Raw genomic sequence first — 21,738 nt, forward strand, 5'->3', positions numbered from 1 at the left:
GAGTAGTGAACAACCAAGATTCTAGGCCTGGACTGCCCGCTTTTGGAGTTTTATATGAAAGAAAAATAAAGTTCTATCCCGTTTAAGGCACTGTTACTTAGAGGCTCTATTAGTTGCAGCAAATCTAATCCTTTTATAATTTTTTTAAAGTAGGTTTCACACCCAGCACAGAACCTAGCACAGGGCTTGAACTCATGACTCTGAGATCAAGACCTAAGCTGAGTTCAAGAGTCAGTCACTTAATCAACTGAGCCACCCAGGGGTCCCTTATAAGTAATATTTTAAAAACTAAACCTGCTCTCCATAAATAAAGATTTCTTATACTGAGGACACTCAAAAGAGTGTGCCATTAAAAAAAAGAAAAAAAGAAGAAGGTGCCATGGATTCTGGGAGCCTTCCTAAAATAAGCATTTCAAAGAGTCTCTTCAGCACTGTTTGAACAAGCACAGAGCTTCCCAAGGTGACCACTTAGAAAAGGACAGGCATTCACTTGGATGATTAAGTTTAGGTATTTTCAGACTGAATCCCATTACTTTATTATCAAATAAACATGAAAGGTCAACATGAGGTAACGTTTAAGCACAGTTGTGTTGTGTAATACCACACACAGCAATATCCACATACCTTTAAGAATTCACACACACACAGCAGAGGGCTGCTAGAAAAATGCCTGTTTATGATAAAACAAGAAAAGCAAAACATAAAACAAAAGCATGCCTTGAGACTTACGTGGTTATCTTTATAGTAGTAAGAAAGGGCAGGAAATCGCCGTCTGCTCCGGAATTTGGAACTCCCCACTATGATGTGTGCCGTGGCCGATTTGGGAACATACAGTTCAGTAGGGTAAGAATCACAAACCTGTCACGGAAAATACATGGGGATTTTAAGGCCATCTAGTAATGCCTTGTGAACTGCCACAAGAAATTCCATTCACCATACTTACTTCTAAGGTGCACATTTAAGTTTTCTTAATCAAGTTACAGAGACTATTTTGAGGAAACCAACAGCCACTTCAGAGAAGTGAGGAGCTGTTGATTCCATGAAATCATGGCAAAGGAGAGCAAACACCATCCTTTGGCACGGTCCCTTCTGAGGGCACTCTGAGTGGCAAGATAGCAACAGGTGAGCATTTCTTTCATCAAAAATGAAGAAATTATAATTCGGCATCTTGGTAGCTGAAAAAAGTTCAGCTGCCTGTTTGGAGTGAAAGATAGCCCACCAGTGGGAGGCAAGTGCCAGCAGTGAGCCCCCCAGGGGAACCTCTCCGTCCCTGGCACACCCCAGGCTCACTCTTGCCTCTGAGCTGGCAGTCAAGGCCATGCCCTCCCTGGATATTTCTCCCCCTCGATCCTCCCAAATCTTCTCCATTCTTCAAGAGACAACCCAACTCCACCTCTTTCAAGAAGCTTCCTCCCAAAGCCTCCAGCTCAGGTAAGTTTCTAGATCTGACTCGGTAGCACACAATGTAACAGCTTTGTTTTCGTTTCTTAGGTGTGATTTCACAAATGGTAAGAAATGACTTTACTCCTCCTGCACTAGCAGAAATCACTAGCAGTGATTCCCACTGTGGAAACTCTAGAGCCTCAGAATAATCTTGTGAATTAGTCAGAAATCAGCAGTTTAGAACGTGGCTCTGATTTGCCAACCTCGTGACCTTCCGAGAGTCAAATTATGCTGGCCTCTAAAACTGATAAAACACAGAAATAATATCCCATGCGGTTGATAGAGGGGTCAAATCAGATAATACCCATGACAAAGCACTTTATAAACCACAAAGTCTGACATAAATAAACGTTAGTGGTGGCAACAGTAATCACTGACTTGTTGCTCGGCATGTTGACATTGCTCGATCAATCTCTTTGCAAAGTGAAGATTGCCCAGATGGCAGTTCCTGGGCTTCACCAAAGTAGCTGTTTATTTCTCAGAAGTCAAGCATCTTCTTGGTCTTGTAAGAGGAGTCCCCAAGGAGGAGTAGCAACAGGGAAATGTGCTAGACAAATGTCCTCTGTCCATCTCTGCTCACACCTACCCCTCTGGAAAAATGGAACTGAAGGGAATACAAACCCACCCCAAGGAAGAGCCCAGCCTCCACCTCAGCTCCTGACACCTGCCCCAGGATGTAGCCCTCCCTCGCCTGCATCCTCTGTCTTTGTTACCAGACTGGTGAGCAATATCAAGCCGGAGATAAAAGGGCCAGAGAAGTGACATTCTCTGGCTCAACGTGTGATTTCAGCAATGAGCCGAAGACATTTTAGGGAAGATTACCGAAGACTTGAAAGACTTTGAGACTCTGGCCTGGGCACTCTGGAGGAAATCCAGTTCCAGGAACACCGATACTCTGGAGGAAAATCTTGTACCAAGAACAGATGGCTCAACCTAGTTGGACCCAGAGAGCTCTGCCTGGAATTACTGTCACAAGACACTACGCCTTCTTCCCCATGCAAATCTGGTGTCTGAACCCATCTTCAGTCGGTTGGCCAAAACATGACACCACAGACCACACCTGCTTGTCTGAGGCTAAAGAGACATGTAGTCATGGCACCAGGCTTATGACACTTTCTTAAAATAACAGTTTTAAGAAGGAAGTTGGGAGGTTTTCAGTAAGGTAGGAATCACCTTTCTTCATTATTACAACACTAGGGAATTGCAAAGTTATTTATGATGAAATAAAATAAGAAAGTAATAAATGGGATTTCTCAACATGCCTGATACATACAGCCTTTCTGAATAACAGAGGTGGGTCTTGGAACTGGGGAGCTCCTGCTGGGTCCTCTTGTGGCCTCCCAGGACCAAGGATGCTCAGCTTGTCTCATGCTGTAACCTTTACATGCACCATCCCTGGTGCACCAAGAGGAAGGTAAACAGAGTCAACTCTCCTGAGTGCTCTTGGCCCCACCCTACTTAGGGACCTGACTGCTATCCACTCTGCACCCTCCTCCTTCCCAAGAAAAGAAGCAAAGGCTTTCCCACCCTCTAAGAGTACCGGGTGTTCCCATTCCACAGTGTTGGAAATCATGGACTTTTGAGGTTTGCCTGAGTGAGGGCCAATGAGGCCAGTTATGGGGGACTCCTGCTTTCCCCAGAGCACAAGGTCTAGATGAAAAGAATTCAAGGTTCAGAACTGAAATAAGAGCATTCTGATAAGCACTTGAGTGGGAAGCTCTACAAAAAGCTAAAACACCTTTGGAATAAAAAGTCAGACCCATAGTGCCAGTTAGCTCAAGTTTCAAGACACAAATTCTTAACCAAGCTAGAAAATAGTGAATTCATCAAGCTTTCATGAAAGCTGACAGCACTTTCATGTAGAAGTTTACTTTTTTTAAAGATTTTTATTTATCTATTCATGAGAGACACACACACACACACACACAGAGAGACAGAGACACAGGCAGAGGGAGAAGCAGGCTCCATGCAGGGAGTCCGACGCGGGACTCAATCCCAGGTCTCCAGGATCACACCCCAGGCTGAAGGCGGTGCTAAACCACTGAGCCACCCGGGCTGCCCTCATGTAGAAATTTAAAAACAGTCCTGAGGGCACCTGGGTGGCTCATTCAGTTAAGCATCTGCATTGGGCTCAAGTCATGATCCCAGGTCCTGGGATCGAGTGCTGGGGGAGCCTGCTTCTCTTTCTCCCTCTCCTTCTGTGCCTCCCCCTGCTCATGCATCTTTCTCGTGCTCTCAAATAATCTTTTTTAAAAAATGGTTCTGCATAGCACTGACCACTGTCATTTTTGCAAGAAGCTCACACAGTTATAGTTAAAATTCTGACAATGAATAATGCACAGTGAAGTTTACACCACCAAATTCTGAAACTAATCAAAATTTCCAAAATTTTGCCTGGTTTGGAAAATCACATAAGAAAGTTCAGAGAGAATGGGAGATATTCAGAAAAGGCTTTCCTCTGAATTTTCCTTCTTTATATGACTACCTGAGCCAATGAAAGTGAAGTTAAAATAATTTCTGCATACATTTTTTTTTTATTAATGAGGAAATGATTTTGCTTGTCCTCCACTAAATAAATTAGCCTGTGTGGAATACCCGCCTATCTTGGTTTGGTCTTGCCAAGAAAAAATCTCTTTTGATAATTCTTCCATTCATTCAACATGTGTTTTTAAAAATATATTTGACATATACCATTGTACACGTTAATTTGATACATTTATATACTGTACTGTGATTGCCATTGTAATGATAATCAGCACCTTTATCACGTTACATAATTCTCCTTTCTTTTCAGTGGTCAGAATCATTAACTTCTAGACTCTTGGCAAGTTTGTTGATTATAATACAATACTGTTGTCTATCAACAAGTTTCTACTGAATACTTCATATGTGCCTGGCATTATGTTAGGTGCTAGGATAGTAATGAATAATAAAACAGCTACTGGCTTCAAGGACTTTATATTCCCAGGAAAGCTGATCTCTGTAGACCTGGTTGTAATCTTGCAGTAAATGCATTTGCCATGGCAGGGTAGTAACCATCTGAGATGCCATCCAAAGCATCTTAATTATACCTCTGTATTTATTGAGGACCATCAATTTAGCACATTGGAGAGTTAGTTGTCAGAGACTGAGATAGATCTACATAGACTATCTTTTTTTTTTTTTTTTGTAGACTACCTTTCAAAAATATTTTATTTATTTATTTGAGAGAGAGAGAATAAGCAGGGGTAGCTACAGAGGGAAAGGGAGAAGCAGACTCCCCAGTGAGCAGGGAGACAGAGGCAGCGTTCGATCCCAGGACCTGGGGATCATGACCTGAGCTGAAGGTAGATGCTTACCCAAATGAGCCACACAGGTACCCTGACAACTTTCTTCTTAAACATTTAAGATCTAAAATTTATTTCAAGGAATATACCATGTAATATTAGGGAAGAAGAAGGAGGGAATAAGCTGCATAAAATGATTTATATATAATTAAATAATATATAATACACAAAATATAGCTGGAGAAAACTGAAATAAACAAGATTTTAAATTACTGGCTTAGATTATACATTTTATTCCAAGAGAAACAGTAAAATTTTAACCTAGTAATGAATGACAACTACTTTATTCAAGAAAAACATTTTCAGGGATGCCTGGATGGCTCAGGGGTTGAGCGTATGCCTTTGTCTCAGGGCATGATCCCAGGGTCCTGGGATTGAGTCCTGCATCAGCCTCCCTAGGAACCTGCTTCTCCCTCTCTCTCCCATAGGCAGTCTATGTCTCTGCCTCTCTCTCTTGTGTCTCTCATGAATAAATAAAATCTGAAAAAAAAATGTTTTCAAGAGTTACATACAGAAGGAAATCTTCACTTTGAGAGTTTGACTATTGCAGACAAGTCTTATGAGTAGGACTATGAATAATGATGATAGAGATGATGGTGATGTGATAATTAGCCTCCAAAGACCGCATGAACAGAACAAAGCAGCACAGGCTCTGAACCTGTGTTTTTTTCTAAAAAGAAAGAAATAGGGGGATCCCTGGGTGGCGCAGCGGTTTGGCGCCTGCCTTTGGCCCAGGGCGCGATCCTGGAGACCCGGGATCGAATCCCACGTCGGGCTCCCTGCATGGAGCCTGCTCTTGCTCTGCCTGTGTCTCTGCCTCTCTCTCTCTCTCTCTCTCTCTCTCTCTCTCTCTCTCTGTGACTATCATGAATAAATAAATAAAATCTTAAAAAAAAAAAAAAGAAAGAAATAGGGGTGCCTGGGTAACTCCTCATTTTGGCTCAGATCATGATCTCAGGGTCGTTACATCAAGCCCCATGTTTGGCTCCACACTGGTCATGGAACCTGTTTAAGATTCTCTCTCTATCTGCCCTTCCCCCACTTTATCTAAAAAAGAAAAAGAAACAGAAAAAGAAAAAGAAAAAGAAAAAGAAGGGAGGAAAAAGTAAACATTTTCTCAACCACAAGAGGAAAAGCAAAAGTAACGGATGACACCATAACTTTCTCAATGGACTATTTGAAAGTTTTGAGAAAATCAACTTTTATTATATAAGTTGGCAATAAATAAAGGTATATAATCTTTCCCCCTATTTCATTGGTATTAGTAAAATCAGAAAATCCCCTAGGTTTTCACCTTTTCTGTTTCAACGCAGTTTGTTGGTTGTAGTTTTGGTTTGCTGTGTGTTACTTTGGAAAATAAACATTGAGTAACTCGTGTTTTGTAGTCTCTACATTTAAGACTTAAGTGACTAAATATGAGTCATGTTTGTGGTGCTAATTCTAGAAGGAAATCTCATCAAAAATAGGAAGAACCTGTGTTTCCAAGAAAATATTATTCCACAAGATGTAGCTTAGATTCATTTTCTTCCTGACTCAAGGGTGTGTCATATTTTTTTAAAAATTTAAAAAGGTATCCAATTTTCTTTAGTAAACTTGGATTTTCCTTCCTTTCATTTCAAGGCTAAAAATTAATTGCCACATACTTCATCATGATTGAGACAGAGAAGCCCCAGATGTCTATTCACAGTTGTACGACTCTGGTTGTTAGATTTAAGTGTGATAACAAAGGAAATTCAGTATCGTGAACATGTCCATTTTACCCCCCAAAATCTATAAATTCGAGATATCAGAAGAATGGGATGCCTGGGTGGCTCAGTGGTTGAGCATCTACCTTTGGCTCAGGTCGGGATCCCGGAGTCCTGGGACTGAGTCCCACATTGGGCTCCCAACAGAAAGCCTGCCTCTCCCTCTGCCTGTGTCTCTACCTCTCTCTGAGTCTCTCATGAATGAATAAAAAAAATCTTAAAAAAAAAAAAAGATATCAGAAGAATTAGTGTAAGGAACTGACCTGCACAATATCAAGTCATTATAAAACCATAATAACCATAATTAGTACAAATGTAATTATGGAAATTATATAGTCTCTAATTGGGAGAATTTATAGGTAGGTAGGGTTTATTTTAAAAAGCAATAAGCTAAAACATGGAACAAAATAGGAAACACAACTCAAAACCCTGAGGATCCAAAGATTCCCCAGGGGCAATATGTAAATATCTACTAAGAGGAGATATTTGCAACAGCTATAAACAGTAACACATCATGAGCTAGAATATGTAAAGAACTTCTACAAATCAATAAGAAAAAGACAAATAACCTTACAGAAAAAAAGGATAAACAATAACAAATAGGCAAGTCACAGAGAATCAACTTAAGTTACCAATAAATACAGGCTCACTTGCCAGTTATGGGGAGGATACAAATAAAACCACACAGATCCATTTCACACCAATAAGATTGGCACTTTTTCCAATTTAAGTTTTTGATTAATTCATATGGTTATAAAATGAAACAATACAAAAAGATGCACATCCTCATCCTTGTGTTCTGTCCACCCCATACCCATCTACTCTCCAGGTTATCACTTTGGGACAATTACACACATACAAACATATTTTCTTATTTTTCTCATTCTTTTTTCAGATAAAAGATATAACACTATATTCAATATACTGTGTCTAGCTTTTTTTTTTTTTTAAGATAGTTTTGAAAGTAATCTCTATACCCAATGTGGAGCTCGAACTTACAACCCTGAGAGTCACATGTTTCACTAACTAAGCCAGTCAGGCATCTCTGTGCCTTACTTTTTTTAACCTAATGATATACTTTAGTAATCTTTCCTTATCAGTAGATGGAATCTACCATATTTTTTAATGGCTACACATTAATTTAATATATGGATAGAGCAAAACTTATTTAACTCATCCTCTACTAAGAAACTTGGCTTTCTTCTAATATATGCTGTTACAAACAATGCTTCAATAAGTCACCTTATATATCACTATGTGTGTGTATACTGTTGACTTTTTAAAATAAATTCCCAAAAGTAAGACTGCTGAGTCAATGAGTAGGTCTATCACCAAACAAAGGCAGTATCAATTATCAGCGAGTCTGTGGAGTAGGGAAAACTTGTCTATCTTGCTATTAGGTCTATATGTCCATGCATTCACTTTGGAAAGAATCTGACAATACCTAGTAAGGCTAAAATCTCTTTAATTTTTCTAACTCAGAAATTCTACTCCTAAATGGAAACTCTCAATACACTATGAGTCATGTATAAACCAGTTAACAGCTTTCTGATGATAAAACAAAAAGGGAGGGAGAGGGTGATAAGGATAATTTTTTTGAACCATGGTCCATCTGTAAAATGCAGTATAATACAATAGTGAAGAATGAAGGAAGGAGAGCTACAGGTATCAACAGCTTCTTCATTTCTCGATGTCTTAGACAGTTACCTATTGGGCTATACCTGAGTTTCTCCATTTGCAAAGCAAGAATATTAACCACACCCACCACATGGGACTGCTAACATCTGTCAAGTTTTTAGAACAGTGCCTGGCATGTGGCAACTATAATAGACGTGTTTTCTAAGTGAGATGACTCTCAAATACAATGTGAGTGAAATATCAGTTTCAGTAAACTACATTCAGTAAAATACCACGTATAGAAAGCATAAAAAACACAAAATAATACCACATTTTTACTACTTACAAATGTGGAAACATAGAGACAAGGACAACACCAAATTGGGGACAGTGACACTACAGCAGAGGTGATATGGAGGGAACATTAGGGAGGTTTAATAACATTGATCTATGTGTTTATTTTTGTACCAGGACGATACTGTTTTTATTTCTAAGCTAGCAATCAAATATATATATTTGTGTGTGTTTGTGTGTATGTGTGTGTGTGTGTATATATATGTTACATACTATATATACAATATAGTTAATTATTACTAAATTTATATAACAAGCTATTGGGACTAAGGAAACTATCAACAAAACAAATGTAATGGAAGAAGATATTTGCAAATAATATATCTGATAAAGGGTTAATATCCCAAATATATAAAGAATTTATACAACTCAACACAAAAAATAGAAATAATCCCAGTGAAAAATGGGCAGAGGACCTGAATAACTATTTTTCTAAAGAAGACATACAAATAGACAGCAGACACATGAAAAGATGTTCAGCATCACTCATCATCAAGAAAATGCAGATCAAAGCCACAAAGAAGTGTCCCCTCACACCAGTCAATATGGTTAATATCAAGAAGACAATAAATACGGGCAGGCCTTCGGACAGACAGACGGACCTGTCTGACACGCCCCACCCCTACTGCCCCCACCCCATCCCAACCCCTTACCAAAGTGCTGACGGGTCTGCTCTCCCTGGCCTACCCTTCCCATCCCTCCCGGCCCCACCCCGCAGGCCCCAGCCTCCTCGGTGGTCTCGCCTTGCTGCTTCTGCCTGTGCTGGGGGGGGAGGGGGGAGGGAGCCTCCAGGCCAGGCCCCCACCTCCCCTTCCGTACCCCTTCATGTTCCCCCACCTGTCCTCACCTGACCTGAGGCCCTGGCTTTTCCAAGGGAATCTCGTGGGGGTGCTCGGGTCCCTGTGGGCCTTCGCAGTAGCCCTGAATCCTGTTCTTTCTCTTCTTCCGGGGTGGGGGTGGGGTGGGGTGCATGATTCGAGGCCTTTTGGGGGCCAGCCACCCTCCTGCTTTCACCTGTCCCCGGTCAGTTCATCCATTGCTGTCCGTAACCGTCTAACCATGATGCCTTAACATGTGGAACGTGTGCTGTGGGGGCCGTCACTAACCTCTAACCCCCCCGTGTCTGCATGAGCATGTGGTCTCCCCCGGTCCTTGCCCCCTCCGCAATCTCCGTGGCCCGGGGAGGTGTGTGGGATGTGCTGCTGCTGCTCTCCTGCCCGCCAGGGCCTAGCCAGCCCCCTCCCCTGGCCAGGGCAGTGGGGGTGGCTCCAGGGGCTTGGGGAAAGCCAAATTGCCAAAACTGAAGTTGCCTCCATTCCCATGTGGGAGGCCAGGTGTCCTCACGCCTCTGCCTTCTCTGTCCCAGGGGGTGGTGCAGGAGCCCGGGGCCCCAGCACACAGCCCTCGCCGGACAGAGCCAGCGGCCGAGCCTTACTTGTCCCACCCGGGCCTGCCGGCCTGGTGTCGTGTGCCTGGTCGGTCAGTATTTATTGCCTCCATATGTGCCGTCCTCTGGGCCCCCTGGCCTGCCACCTCTGCCCCCAGGCTCGGTGCCACCATCCCCGGCAGGCCATCCCCGGACCCAGCCAGGACAGCTGCGGGACCAAGCCCCACAGTCGGAGCCCTCCCCTGTGCCTCCCTCCCCTTGCCTCCCTTGTTAGGCCTGGGCCTAGGATGTTCAGGAGCCTGACCCTGCTTCTCCTTTTCTGACCGGGAAATAAACTCCCCCAAAGGAAAAAAAAAAAAAAAAAGAAGACAATAAATAGCAATTGTTGGCAGAATGTGGAGCAAAGGGAACCATCATGTCTCTGTCGGTGAAAATGTAAATGGCACAGCCATTATGCAGAACAGTATGAAGATTCCTCAAAAAATTAAAAATAGAAATACCATAAGATCTGGCAATTCCACTACTGAGTATTTACCCAGAGAGAACAAAAACACTAATTTGAAAAGATACATGCATCCTTCTGTTCATTGCAGCATTATTTACAACAGCTAACATATGGAAGCAATTTGCGTCCACTGATAGATAAGGAAAATCTATATAATATATATAGATATTATAAACACATACACACAGAGGAATATTACTTAGCCATAAAAAAGAATAAGATCTTGCCATCTTATTGCACATGAATGCACTTAGAGGGCATTATGCTAAGTAAAATATAAGTCATTATAGAGAAAGACAAAAACAAAAAAACAAACCAGAAACAGACTCACAAATAGAGAGCAAATTGGTTGCCAGAAGGGAGAGGTTCTGGAAGCATGGGAGGAAGAAGTACAAATTTCCAATTATAAAATAAATAACTCACAGGGATGAAGAGTAAAGCATAGGAATATAGTCAATAATATTGTAATAACACTGTGTGGTGAATATACTTACCCTGGTGGGCATTAGGTAACATAAAGATAGCTGAGTAACTATGTTGTGCACCTGGAACTAATATAACATTGTTTGTCACCTATTCTTCAATAATAAAAAATTTTAAAAATGTAATCAGAAATGATCAATAACAGGAGATTAGATATAAATGGTCAATTGGCATATACAAATCTACATATCAAGGAATCAAAGCATGTAGAGTAAATTAAAATGAGAAATCACTTGTCCCACTACCAAGTTGTCAAGAAAACTTTCTAAGAATGAACCTCTTTCCCAGTGAGGCACAAGAATCAAGCATTCTCATACAAACTACTGAGAATTTATATAAACTGGGACAATTTTCCTGCAGTTCTTTTTGACAATATGTATAAAAATTTGTATGGGATGCCTGGGTGGCTCAGCAGTTTAGCATCTGCCTTCAGCTCAAGGCATGATCCCATGGTCCCAGGATCAAGTCCCACATTGGGTTCCCTGCATGGAGCCTGCTTCTCCCTCTGCCTGTGTCTCTGCCTCTCTCTCTCTCTGTCTCTCATGGATGAATAAATAAAATCTTAAAAAAAAATTTGTATAAACTTTCTGACATAGAAATTCACCTTTAGGAATCTGTCTTTAAAAAGGATTTTAATATGGGTGGAGGTATAGTTACCAGGATGTTCTCACCATGTTTATTTAAAATAGGAAAAAATACTAGTCCTCTGAATGTCTGGAGATTAGGTAGAAAGAATAGGATATGGCCATACTATCTAACGTTACATAATGTTTTTAAATGATACAAAATATACTTCTTGGCAGGAAAAAAACACGATATATGAAGAAAAGCAGAACACAAGGCATGTGTAACATGATTCCGTATTTGTTATATATATTTGAACAGTTCCTTTTCCTCTGTGTTTTCCAATTTCAAATAATTAAATGTATTACTTAGATGAGAAAGGAGTTATTAAACTATGCAGATGAGGAAAAGATACTGAAGGAAAAATTTAAAATCTAATGGAAGAATGTGAGGGCACTGAGATGCTGGATATTTTTTCTTTTTCCTCTCTTTTATAAATGCTCTGCAACATTCTTAAATTACTTTTACTACTTAAAATATTTAAAAAATTAATAGGGAAACCAACATTGATTTGTAATCCCATCATGAGGACCAATACGAAATTGATTCTGCTTCTCCTGTTTCCTTTCCTCTCCATACGCCTTTGTAAGCATAGACACATTTCTCCCCATTTCTCTAGGGAAGCCTCTTGGTGACCTTGTGTACCAATCAAGAGTTCAGTGAGTACAGAGAGGAGCTGGTGCCAGACTGCCATCAGAGTCTCTGTGACTTCCCCACTAATCACTCGCTACACTATAAAAAGAGCTGATGGGAGAACTTGGCACTGGCCGGCTCTCCCCACCACTGCCTGGCGAAGAGGCCCACCACTGGGCTTCTCTGGGTCTCCAGCTCCTCAATCATGAGGGAAAGGTGTGTATGTGTGTGTGTGTGGGGGGGGGGGGGTGGTCTCTATGGTTCCCTTGGCCAAATTTTTTGTTTCTAGTTGCAGGTAAGAATTGCACTTGTAATAACCAAGGGAGACTTGTAAATCCACAGATCTATATCTACAAAGAGCTATAAAAACTAAAGGAGATTAAACAGAAGTCACACTAAGCTATTTGGATCATGAGTTCACTTGAATTAAGTATCTGGATTTGACTAGATGCCTGCACTCACTCTGTAGTCTCTATTCACATCGCTGAGCTGCCAATAATTATTAGGGAGGCCCATTCGCTTGTACTCTTCACTGAGATCGATCAGCATCCAGCCCTGTTCTCTTTCTTCTTTATCCAGCTTGGGGTTGAATGAAAAGCAGTATAACTCCTCATATTTCACTGCAAGAAAAAGGAGAATAAAGCCAAATCAAGCCAAATCAAAACTAGGACCAAATTTCCCCAAAAGCATTCTGCCTGGGTTGGAGTTTATCAAGAAGCCAAACCAGCTTCTTGCCTCTTGGGACGCTCCTGGAGCACCCCATCTCTGTGGGCAGGTCCACCCACCTCCTCCCATCAGTGGCACAGGGATTTTGTGACAAGCAAACTCAACTTCACAAGAGCTTCTTTCCTTTCAGAAACAAGGCCTTTTCCATTTTTTGCCTTTTTTTAAAAAAAAAAAGTTTTTGAAGACAAACATATTCTCCAAATAAGAAATGGAGCTTAAAAATTAATTAAGAGGGATGCCTGGGTGGCTCAGTGGTGGAGCATCTATCTGCCTTTGGCTCAGGTCCTGATCCCAGGGTCCTGGAATTGAGTCCCACATCAAGCTCCCCACAGGGAGCCTGCTTCTCCCTCTGCCTATGTCTCTGCCTCTTTCTCTGTGTCTCTCATGAATAGATAAAATCTTCAAAAAATTAATTAAGAATGTATGCATCATTAGACATCAAGAATTCAATTTATGTTTATCAAGCTTGGATTTGGGATGGCCTCTCAGAGGTAGATGGAGGCCCACGCCCTGCCACAATATGAAAAATAAAATAACAATTGAAAAGCTGTGGAATGTATTCAAGGGTTTGCCCTGAAAACATATGAATTTTTAGCAAACACATCAATGCCATAATTGCACTGCTCATACAAAATTCATAGGATTCATAAAAAAAATCAATTCATTGTGCAAGGCACCCTGGTCATGAGGGTCAAATTCAAGGAGGCATGATGAAAGTCTGCTTTCAATTCTGCCAAGATGTCCATGTCTTTATGTAACACCCTTTCTGCTTGTGAGGCCAGGCCCAACAGCCTTTCCCATTTAGAGCTAGGATCTGATTTTCCTGCTCTGATTTTGTTATGTTGAAGGAAGCAATTACGCCAGTGCTATTTAACAGAAATATAAGCAAGCCACATATGTCACTTAAAATGTCCTTGTAGCCACATTAAAAAACTAAAAAGAAATAATGAAGTTAAGATTTTACCAATATTCTTCATTAGAAACCCACCATATCCAATTATTATCATTTTGATATGTGCATAATAAACTTTTTAGTATTTCATATATCTTATTTCATAATGTCTTTGAAATTCTGTGTGTGATTCACACTTGACAGTACATCTTCATTCATTCTAGCTACATTTCAAGGCCCACCAGCCACATGCAGCCATACTGGATACCGCAGACTACCATCTTGGATAGTGCAGATCCAAGCAATCTGGTAAAGACAAATCATAGCTGATACTCACTGAACCCTTGTTTCATTCTAGATTCTGTTCTTGATAAATGTATTAACCCATGATGGGCCTCATTTTACAGACTAGAAATCTGAAGCAAAGAGAAGTTAAGGAACATACCCGGGGCCACACAGCTAGTAAGTGGGAATTCTGGATTTAAATTAGGCAATCTAGCTGTAGAGTGCATGCCCCTAATCACACGCACTGCCTCTCTAAGGCAGATCCTTCTCCTTCTCCCCAGATGGACCACTTTTGTGTCTTTTCCCTTGTTCCACCCCGAGTCATCTTTTTCTCCAATAGATTTCTTTCTCTTCACAGTTTTCTTAGGTCCCCTCCACCTTTATGCCTTAATCTGTTGATGCATTCAGATGTGGCTAATTTAATTGTTCTTCAATGTGTGTCTGGAGACCCAATAAAGGATCTCACCACCAGCAAAAGGCCACAGTAACACACTAGCAGCCTGGGAGCTAAACTCAGTTTCGGGCTTGTTGTGACTACTATGGAAATGACTCATCTACAAGGAAGAAGAAAGATAAGGGTCATATTTTAAGGACTAGACTTTTTCATTAGACATGTACTCTTTCTTGTAGAAAAGAAGCAAAAGTTGGTTTATCAGTTAAACTATGTCCTATTTCAGTTTCTTTTGATGTATCTCTAAACTTCAAGCTTTAGAATACTGATGATTTTAACCAATAAGGAAACACACACCTCCAGGTACCTGTACACACACAGAGTAGCTGCTCTCAGTAGGAACCATCTCTTGTAATCTCAGCTACTGCGGTAGGCAGCCTATGAAAGTGAGATCCTGTTCTGGGAACCATCATCTGGACACTGACACATCTTTTCCATCTCTCAGTACCATTTCATGACTCAGGCCTCTGATATCATAATGTTAACCGCAAATGCAATTTGTTCAAGAGGCCAAGAGAATCTCTAGAGAAAGCCTCAGTTCCTGCAGTCAAAGAAGAACTTGTGAATATAGGGTTAATAATGGAAGCTAACTTCTCTTTGTTGAATAGTTACAACTAAGTTTAAAGGTAGAAGGAGAAAACCATTCTAGAACTATTGAGAATTTTCTGTGTATGAGCTCACACTGGCTGGCATTGGGGGAAAACAAGCACACAGAACACCAACTAAAGGAAGAGTAATTTATAGCAGTCATTAAGAAGATCATTCTTGATTTGGGAGCCATTAGAATCAGTTGCCATTAAAACTGTGAAATGTTTTGAGTTATTTTTAAGCTAAAGGGTAATCACCCATAGCTCTGGCTCAAGTTAAGTAAAATTCTACATGAGGGCAAAGAAACCGCCATTTTTGTCAGCCAAAACTCGGTCTTATTCACATAGGCGAGCTTCTTACCCAAAGGCCAGCCCAGGGGAAGCCTTTGGCAGACGATAGCCTACTCTGAGAAATTAAAAAGTACCACTAACACAGATGTAAATTTTACTGAATATTTCCCATTCACAATGTTCTGTTGCCCTCCATCTCCTGCAAAATACATAGCAGAATTCTTAGTAATCAGCAAGAAGGGGAGTTAAAAACAACAAAAGTAGGGCTAGAGAAATCTAGTCTTTACAGAATCTGAACTGAGAGGACACACCTCCTTCAGAGAGGTCAGAGCCCTGGTTTCTCACCCTCATCTCTTAAAACAGACATGTTAAATACTCCACTGGCTTCTCACACCACAAAGTCTGAGCCATCACATCCAACATCAAATGCCTTTTGCTGTTAGAGGCAGCAGGGTTCAACAGGAGGTGTGCTGAAGGACCCTCCCCCAGGGCTGCTCCCATAAGAAGTGAACACTCCATATGCTGGAGTAAGCTGAACGTGTACCTCCAATCTAAAAAAACATTATTTTTTTTAAAGAAAATTTTAAATCATTCTGGTATTTACTTTTAAAATCAGAAATCATTCTGGTATTTACTTTATTTACCCACCTAAAGCTTACAGTTGCTAAGCAAAGGCAGACTTGAAGGTTTTCCTATTCAGAAAGAAAAAAAAAATAATTTCTAAAATACTAGATTAAATCAAGAGTGGGTAGCATCTGGGTGATGTTTCTAGGAAAGCCAGATCGGTGTTTCAAGACTCAGGAGACAGCATAAGAGATGCAGGTTTTGAGCACTACCGTTCATCATGGACTCCTTAACACAGGGAAGCACCTGATCCTGCAAGGGGTTCCACACCTGTTGCTCTCATCAGGGCCTTGGCTCCTGGGCCATCCCCCTCTTCCTCCTCTCTGGGGAAGATTTACGCCATCAAGTGGCAATTTTCAACTTGGAACCACCAAGCTTACAAATGGCTCTGCCTCTGCACCCCACCCTTGCTCCTTCTCTCTCATAAAAAAGGAAAGGGTGTTCACTCCACCAGATAAGGCAGCTGTGGGTAAGACAAAGCAATTAGAGAAAAAAGAAAAACAACCCAGTTTGTTTCCCAGGTATCAGGCTAAATGGTTCTGGAGAACAGAATATTTCAGAAAAAAACAAAACAAAACAAAACAAAACTGGGGAATTACCATGATAGACTCATTGGGAGAAACAAAAAGTAACTTAATACTATAATAAAAAAAATACTTTAAAAAATAAAAAGAAAAGTTATGTTACTGATGGTCTCCTGATGGTCTCCCTTTGGCAAAGTTTTTAAAAATCGAAAGGAAAGAACAGGAATGGGCATTTGCAGAATGCAGAGGTGGGTCTGGGAAGGGCAGCACCGGGAGATGCACATACGTGCAGTTTATTAGAACCAAAAATCACAACTGAAAGCTCAGCTGCTCCCAACCTTCTGCACCTTCAGGCACCCTCAAATAACCAGAGCTGGAAAACCATTTACACGGGGTGAGAAGACAGCACAGCTATTCCTGGACTTGGCAGATTTAGAATAAGAATCAGGAAAGGTCTGCTGTTTCTTTTGCACAAGTATTTGAATGAAACACCAGGGCTGAGGCAGCTACCTCGTGGTGGAAAAGGACTCCTGGACTCAGAGATTAGTGTCGTCAATAAAAAGCAAATCACCACCGCAGACACTGTATATGGAGCCATGACTTAGACGAGAACGTTAAAAGTGAAATTAAGCCAAAAAGGTAAAATTAAGCAAAATTAAAAAGGTAAATTAAGCAAATGATAGGATTTCAATCATGAGATTTTAAAAAACATATAAGTGTACAGAAGAACTGGGGACTAAGAACTGGAAAAAAAAAAAACACTTGTTTAGAAAAAATGGGAAAATAAACAAAGATGGTTTAAATGTTAAATGGTCCACGAACACTACCGAGGGAAAGATAATTGATAGAAAAATAAACAACAGAAGGCCAATCAGAGAGAGGCGAATGCACATGGGAAAAGTGGGAGCTCTCTGAGAAATAGGGGTCTTCTCATCAGAAAAATGTATATCCTTCTTAGTACGCTGGATCCATTTTTCATTGGGGCCAAAGCTTTACTTTAAACTAAATTATTCTTGACTAAGAATTAAAGAGTTTACTGAATTTGGCTACTTCAATTTTTCACTCTTACCAAGTCTGAATTCACACAGAGGACAAACCAATAAAACCTCGCTAAATGTTTTAGTAGTTTGATGTACCCTTATTCTAGAAAACCTAACTCAGTGAAGAGGGAATCTCAAGAGCTCTGAAAATATCTCTTTCATAAGACTTGACTGAAATGGACTCCCAAGCATTTCTTCTTTATAAAAAAAATATACATATATATATTTATTATATATTATTGTATAAATATATTGTATCATTTATATAATAAAATGATAAATGACACTATATATATATATATATATAGTGTCCTCCATAGGATCCTGCAGTTTAGCTATGTCTATGAGGGTAGCTGGAAAAAGTTGATTTGTGTTGGTGACTAACTGGAACCACAGAGAGCTATATCGTGCTACTAGAATTCAAAGTATACTATATGCACGCGCGTGCATGCGCACACACACACACACACACACACACTCCTATTCTGAAAGACCTACGGGAGGGGGAGGTTGTATTTTGTAAAAGATCCTCAGATGGCTCTGATAAGCCACCTCTACTCCCAGCTGGGACCCCCTCCACCTTTCTTTACCTCCACCCAGATTCAAAAGCCTGGTCCCTAGGTTATAGGCTGTCACGTGTCCTAATTTTAGCATTGCCTCTGACATTAAACTGTGAAATTGTCTGGGTTCTAGTTCATCTTCCCACACTTATTAGAGCACTATGTTTTATGCAAACTGGCATTTCTAATTCCATGTTTGAAAATGCTAGTAGCTTTCTAAAAATCTTCTAAGGTAATAGGTTTAATTCAATTAATTACCATGATTTCCTTTTTTTTGGCTCTCCGGCTATTTCTAATACCTAACTCCCAAATGTCACCTTTAAGAAAAAGTGTGTGTTTTAAAAAGTGAGGGCCACAGAGATTTTCCTCCCTGAGGGCCCTCACAACGAGAGTCCTGGCACTCGCTGTCATCACTGGCCACAGCCCTCACAGTCACTGTGATTTGCTCTTCCAGCCACTCAGCTCTTTCCCAGTTCTCTGGGCTATTCCTAAATCCTATTAATCCGGTCAGAGCACATTTATTATCCAGTACACCCATTAATCAGTGACACAGAAATTGCTGGCACACAATTCTCCTCGCATTCCCTGCTGCACGCAACCTAACATACATCTTCCCAGAACTTCTGTTCCAATTATAGTGCATTCTCTAAAAAGTTCAACTGCTTTTCTGGCTAACTCTGCAGTTCTTTGCAACACAGTGAGATGAAAAAGTGAGATGAAAAAGCCTCCACTGGCTGCCTGGAACACGAAGCAAAGTCAAGTCAAAATTATCAGATTTTGACAGCTCCCTGGCATCATATTCATGAAATAACTTTAGTTCTTCACTATCTACACGAGATGATCACATCATAAGAAACGGAGGACCCAACTAAACCCCATGCAGACGTTACGATCGAACTTCTTGTCCTGAATCCAAAAGCAGTTAGCAAAGTAACTGTAAAGACGTATCCCATCTTCCTTGTCAGTGACTTTGGTGTAACACTACCATAGACATTACTCTTATATAAAAGGTTTATTTTTACTAAATTCTCCCCAGAAACTCAGATGTCTATTTCTTTTAAGCGAGAGGACACCACAATCCATACAAGCCACACAGAAAGACAAGACTATACACTTCTGGAAGTGTATAGTAAGAGGTAACTCTGAAGACCCCAACCCGAGGGACATAACAGGAGAGTAACTGTCAGCATCTATTTTTCAAATCAACTAAACATTCTTCCCATGACACTTAAGAAGGTTCTGTTTAGGAGAACTAACATATCCATACTGTGAATACAACTATTGCTAACAAAGGTCTAGTTACAACCTTGGGAAACATATATCACCATCAAAAAGCAATAAAAAAAAAAAAAAAAAAAAAAACAGAGCCTTAAAAGCCCCAAGAGGGGAAACTGCCCTAGAACTGTTTGATATTAATATTTTTCACACAAAACAATTTATCAGTTTTAGCTTAGGCTTCAAGCACGGTGGCTCAACTATCACAGTCTGGCAAGGGCACAATTTTAGTACGATTTCACTACAAAATGAAAAGCTATGACCCCCCCCCCTTCCCAAAGATAAAGTGAATAGTAAGAATAATCAAAGAGGTTCATTGCCTTAAAGGCAAGGAATCATGGAGAGTTCTTGGCCCCTCTGAGGACTGGGATAGCATATAATTCCTAAAACACCAGAATTCTTGAGCTATGCATATTTCTTGAAGACAATTTGTGAACTTAAGGGTGCGACATACAAAATGCCTGGTTCCTGCACCCTACCTGGCCTTGCAAGGCGTATCAGAGAGATGTACACATCGTGGCAGTCTCGTTCCTGTGGTATGATGAGCTGCAACAGCTGGAAGTTCTTGCAGCGAATAAGCAGAGGGCATCCAGTAGCGGTTGTTGCCTGCTTTTCGATGGTGGAAATCTGACTGTGAAGAATCTACAACCAAAAGTCATGTGGAGAAGCTGTGCACAAATAACTGGTAAATGAGACAAGGGGTAACACAGATCTCTGAAGGAACACAGACAAGAAACACTCTCCCCATCTCGAGCTAGCTCAACAGCTGCACTCAGATGACAAGAACCAATGTTCTGGGAAAGAACTATCTAAATGTATCATTTTATTTTTCATTACCAAGCCTTCTGATATCCAGGCTAATTATTTAGAGCCAATTATTCAGCATATAATTTTGTACAAGTCCAGGTAAGGGAACATATTGGTAGTCACATGCTAAATGCACTTAATAGCTAAAATTAAAGAAGGTCATGAGAAGTTAGTAAAATAAACCTCGCAATCAACAAAAGCTAGAGATGGCTCCACTGGGAGGTGCCACCATGCTCCTTAATTCCACATGGAATGCTCAAGTTCAATAGCAACTTAAGATTGTTGTTTTCTAAGTTGCTGGTGGTCAGGCAGGCTGGAGAAGAGATCTATGTTAAAGAAAGTCATGCTGAAAATACATCTCTCTGGTGCTTTAGTGGCCAGAGTGGTTGGGGCTTCTGCTCAATCAATGGTAGCATTCATTATCTTATTTTATGTGAGTATAGTTGACACACACACACATTGCTACATTAGATTCAGGTGTAAAATATAGTGATTTATTAAGTCCACACATGCTATGCTCCCAAGTATAGTCACTACCTGTCACAAGTCCTCTCCACCCAGTAATGCCTGCCACCTTCTGCTGAAAATGTAGCAATGTTTATAGAATATAGAAAAGGGAAAAATCTACAATGCAGGGATTCTGGTTCTAGTCATAGTGTCACGGTTGGGTGGCTATATCAAATAAGATGTAAGGGTCTTATTATTAAGTAGCAGAAATACCTGACAATGGGACACTTCCCTAGCTTTTCTTGCCTTCTTTTTCAAATTGGAAAAGTGAAGACAACATAATAAGATGACTAAGTGGCCTGCATTATTGCATCCTGCAAATAAAACGTCTTTCCAATAAAGCACTACATTAATGCTGTATCTGGCACTGATATTCTGGAATCTCTAATTGACAGCTGAGACATGAAGCACTTATATCTCTGGCTATTTCTAGGCTTGTCTTTGATGATGTTCAAATAATTAGTGTTGAAGATGAATAAGCAGATCAAGTGGATTTGACTCTCTGCAGAAAAAGGCAAAGCTGACCTTCCAGAAACTGTCCTCTCAACACCCAAATACCAAAAGCCCACCCACCTCACCCTAAGCACAAACAAAAGGAGGGTCAAAACTTGTTACTTTAAGCAACAGAAAAATAGAGAATGCATACCCATGTTTCTTTTCTTGTGTCAGGTGCATTTTCCACGAATATGACATGAGTAGCCGTCAAATACAAAGTACCTAGGGCTGCCTTTTTAGACGATAGCCGATCTACCAAACGGACATTTTCGACCTAGAGAAATCAGTTTGACAGAGTTATAATAAAGCAAAAGACTTCATATGAATAAATAGTAAGACATCTGGAATTTAATCCCAAATATAATTTTGAGAATTCTTCCAATAATAAAGCCCAAAACTTGTTCTCTTAATTAGATACCAGTATATGATTCTGTATATCAAGACAAAAATTCATCAATTACTTAAAAATATTATTTTAAATGTACCATAAAAGATTTGTAGACCTTATTCTTTAATAGCCTTTCTGTATTTTAAATAAGTCAGCATTTTTATTTCAC

General features: G+C 40.4%; 1 protein-coding gene and 1 long non-coding RNA gene across 8 annotated transcripts in view; one reads left to right on the forward strand and one right to left on the reverse strand.

Moving 5' to 3' along the window:
• Positions 1-21,738, reverse strand: part of MTMR7 (myotubularin related protein 7) — a 174,043-nt gene that overhangs the window by 45,325 nt on the left and 106,980 nt on the right. For 6 of the 7 annotated variants that reach the window (XM_038560256.1, XM_038560257.1, XM_038560258.1 and 3 more), the window contains 4 exons: positions 21,333-21,455; positions 19,852-20,014; positions 12,580-12,737; positions 730-858 (listed from right to left, as the gene is read on the reverse strand). In XM_038560256.1, the coding sequence (XP_038416184.1) occupies positions 730-858; positions 12,580-12,737; positions 19,852-20,014; positions 21,333-21,455 (573 nt within the window). Of the gene's footprint in view, positions 1-729; positions 859-12,579; positions 12,738-14,768; positions 15,061-19,851; positions 20,015-21,332; positions 21,456-21,738 lie in introns of those variants that run through there. The other variant, XM_038560262.1, reaches the window with a different exon arrangement.
• Positions 808-12,520, forward strand: LOC102156244. The gene is made up of 3 exons (XR_005371590.1): positions 808-1,431; positions 12,104-12,333; positions 12,407-12,520. It is a non-coding gene; the product is annotated as an uncharacterized LOC102156244 (long non-coding RNA).

The sequence above is a fragment of the Canis lupus genome, chromosome 16 (assembly GCF_011100685.1).
Source record: "Canis lupus familiaris isolate Mischka breed German Shepherd chromosome 16, alternate assembly UU_Cfam_GSD_1.0, whole genome shotgun sequence".
NCBI lineage: Eukaryota > Metazoa > Chordata > Mammalia > Carnivora > Canidae > Canis > Canis lupus.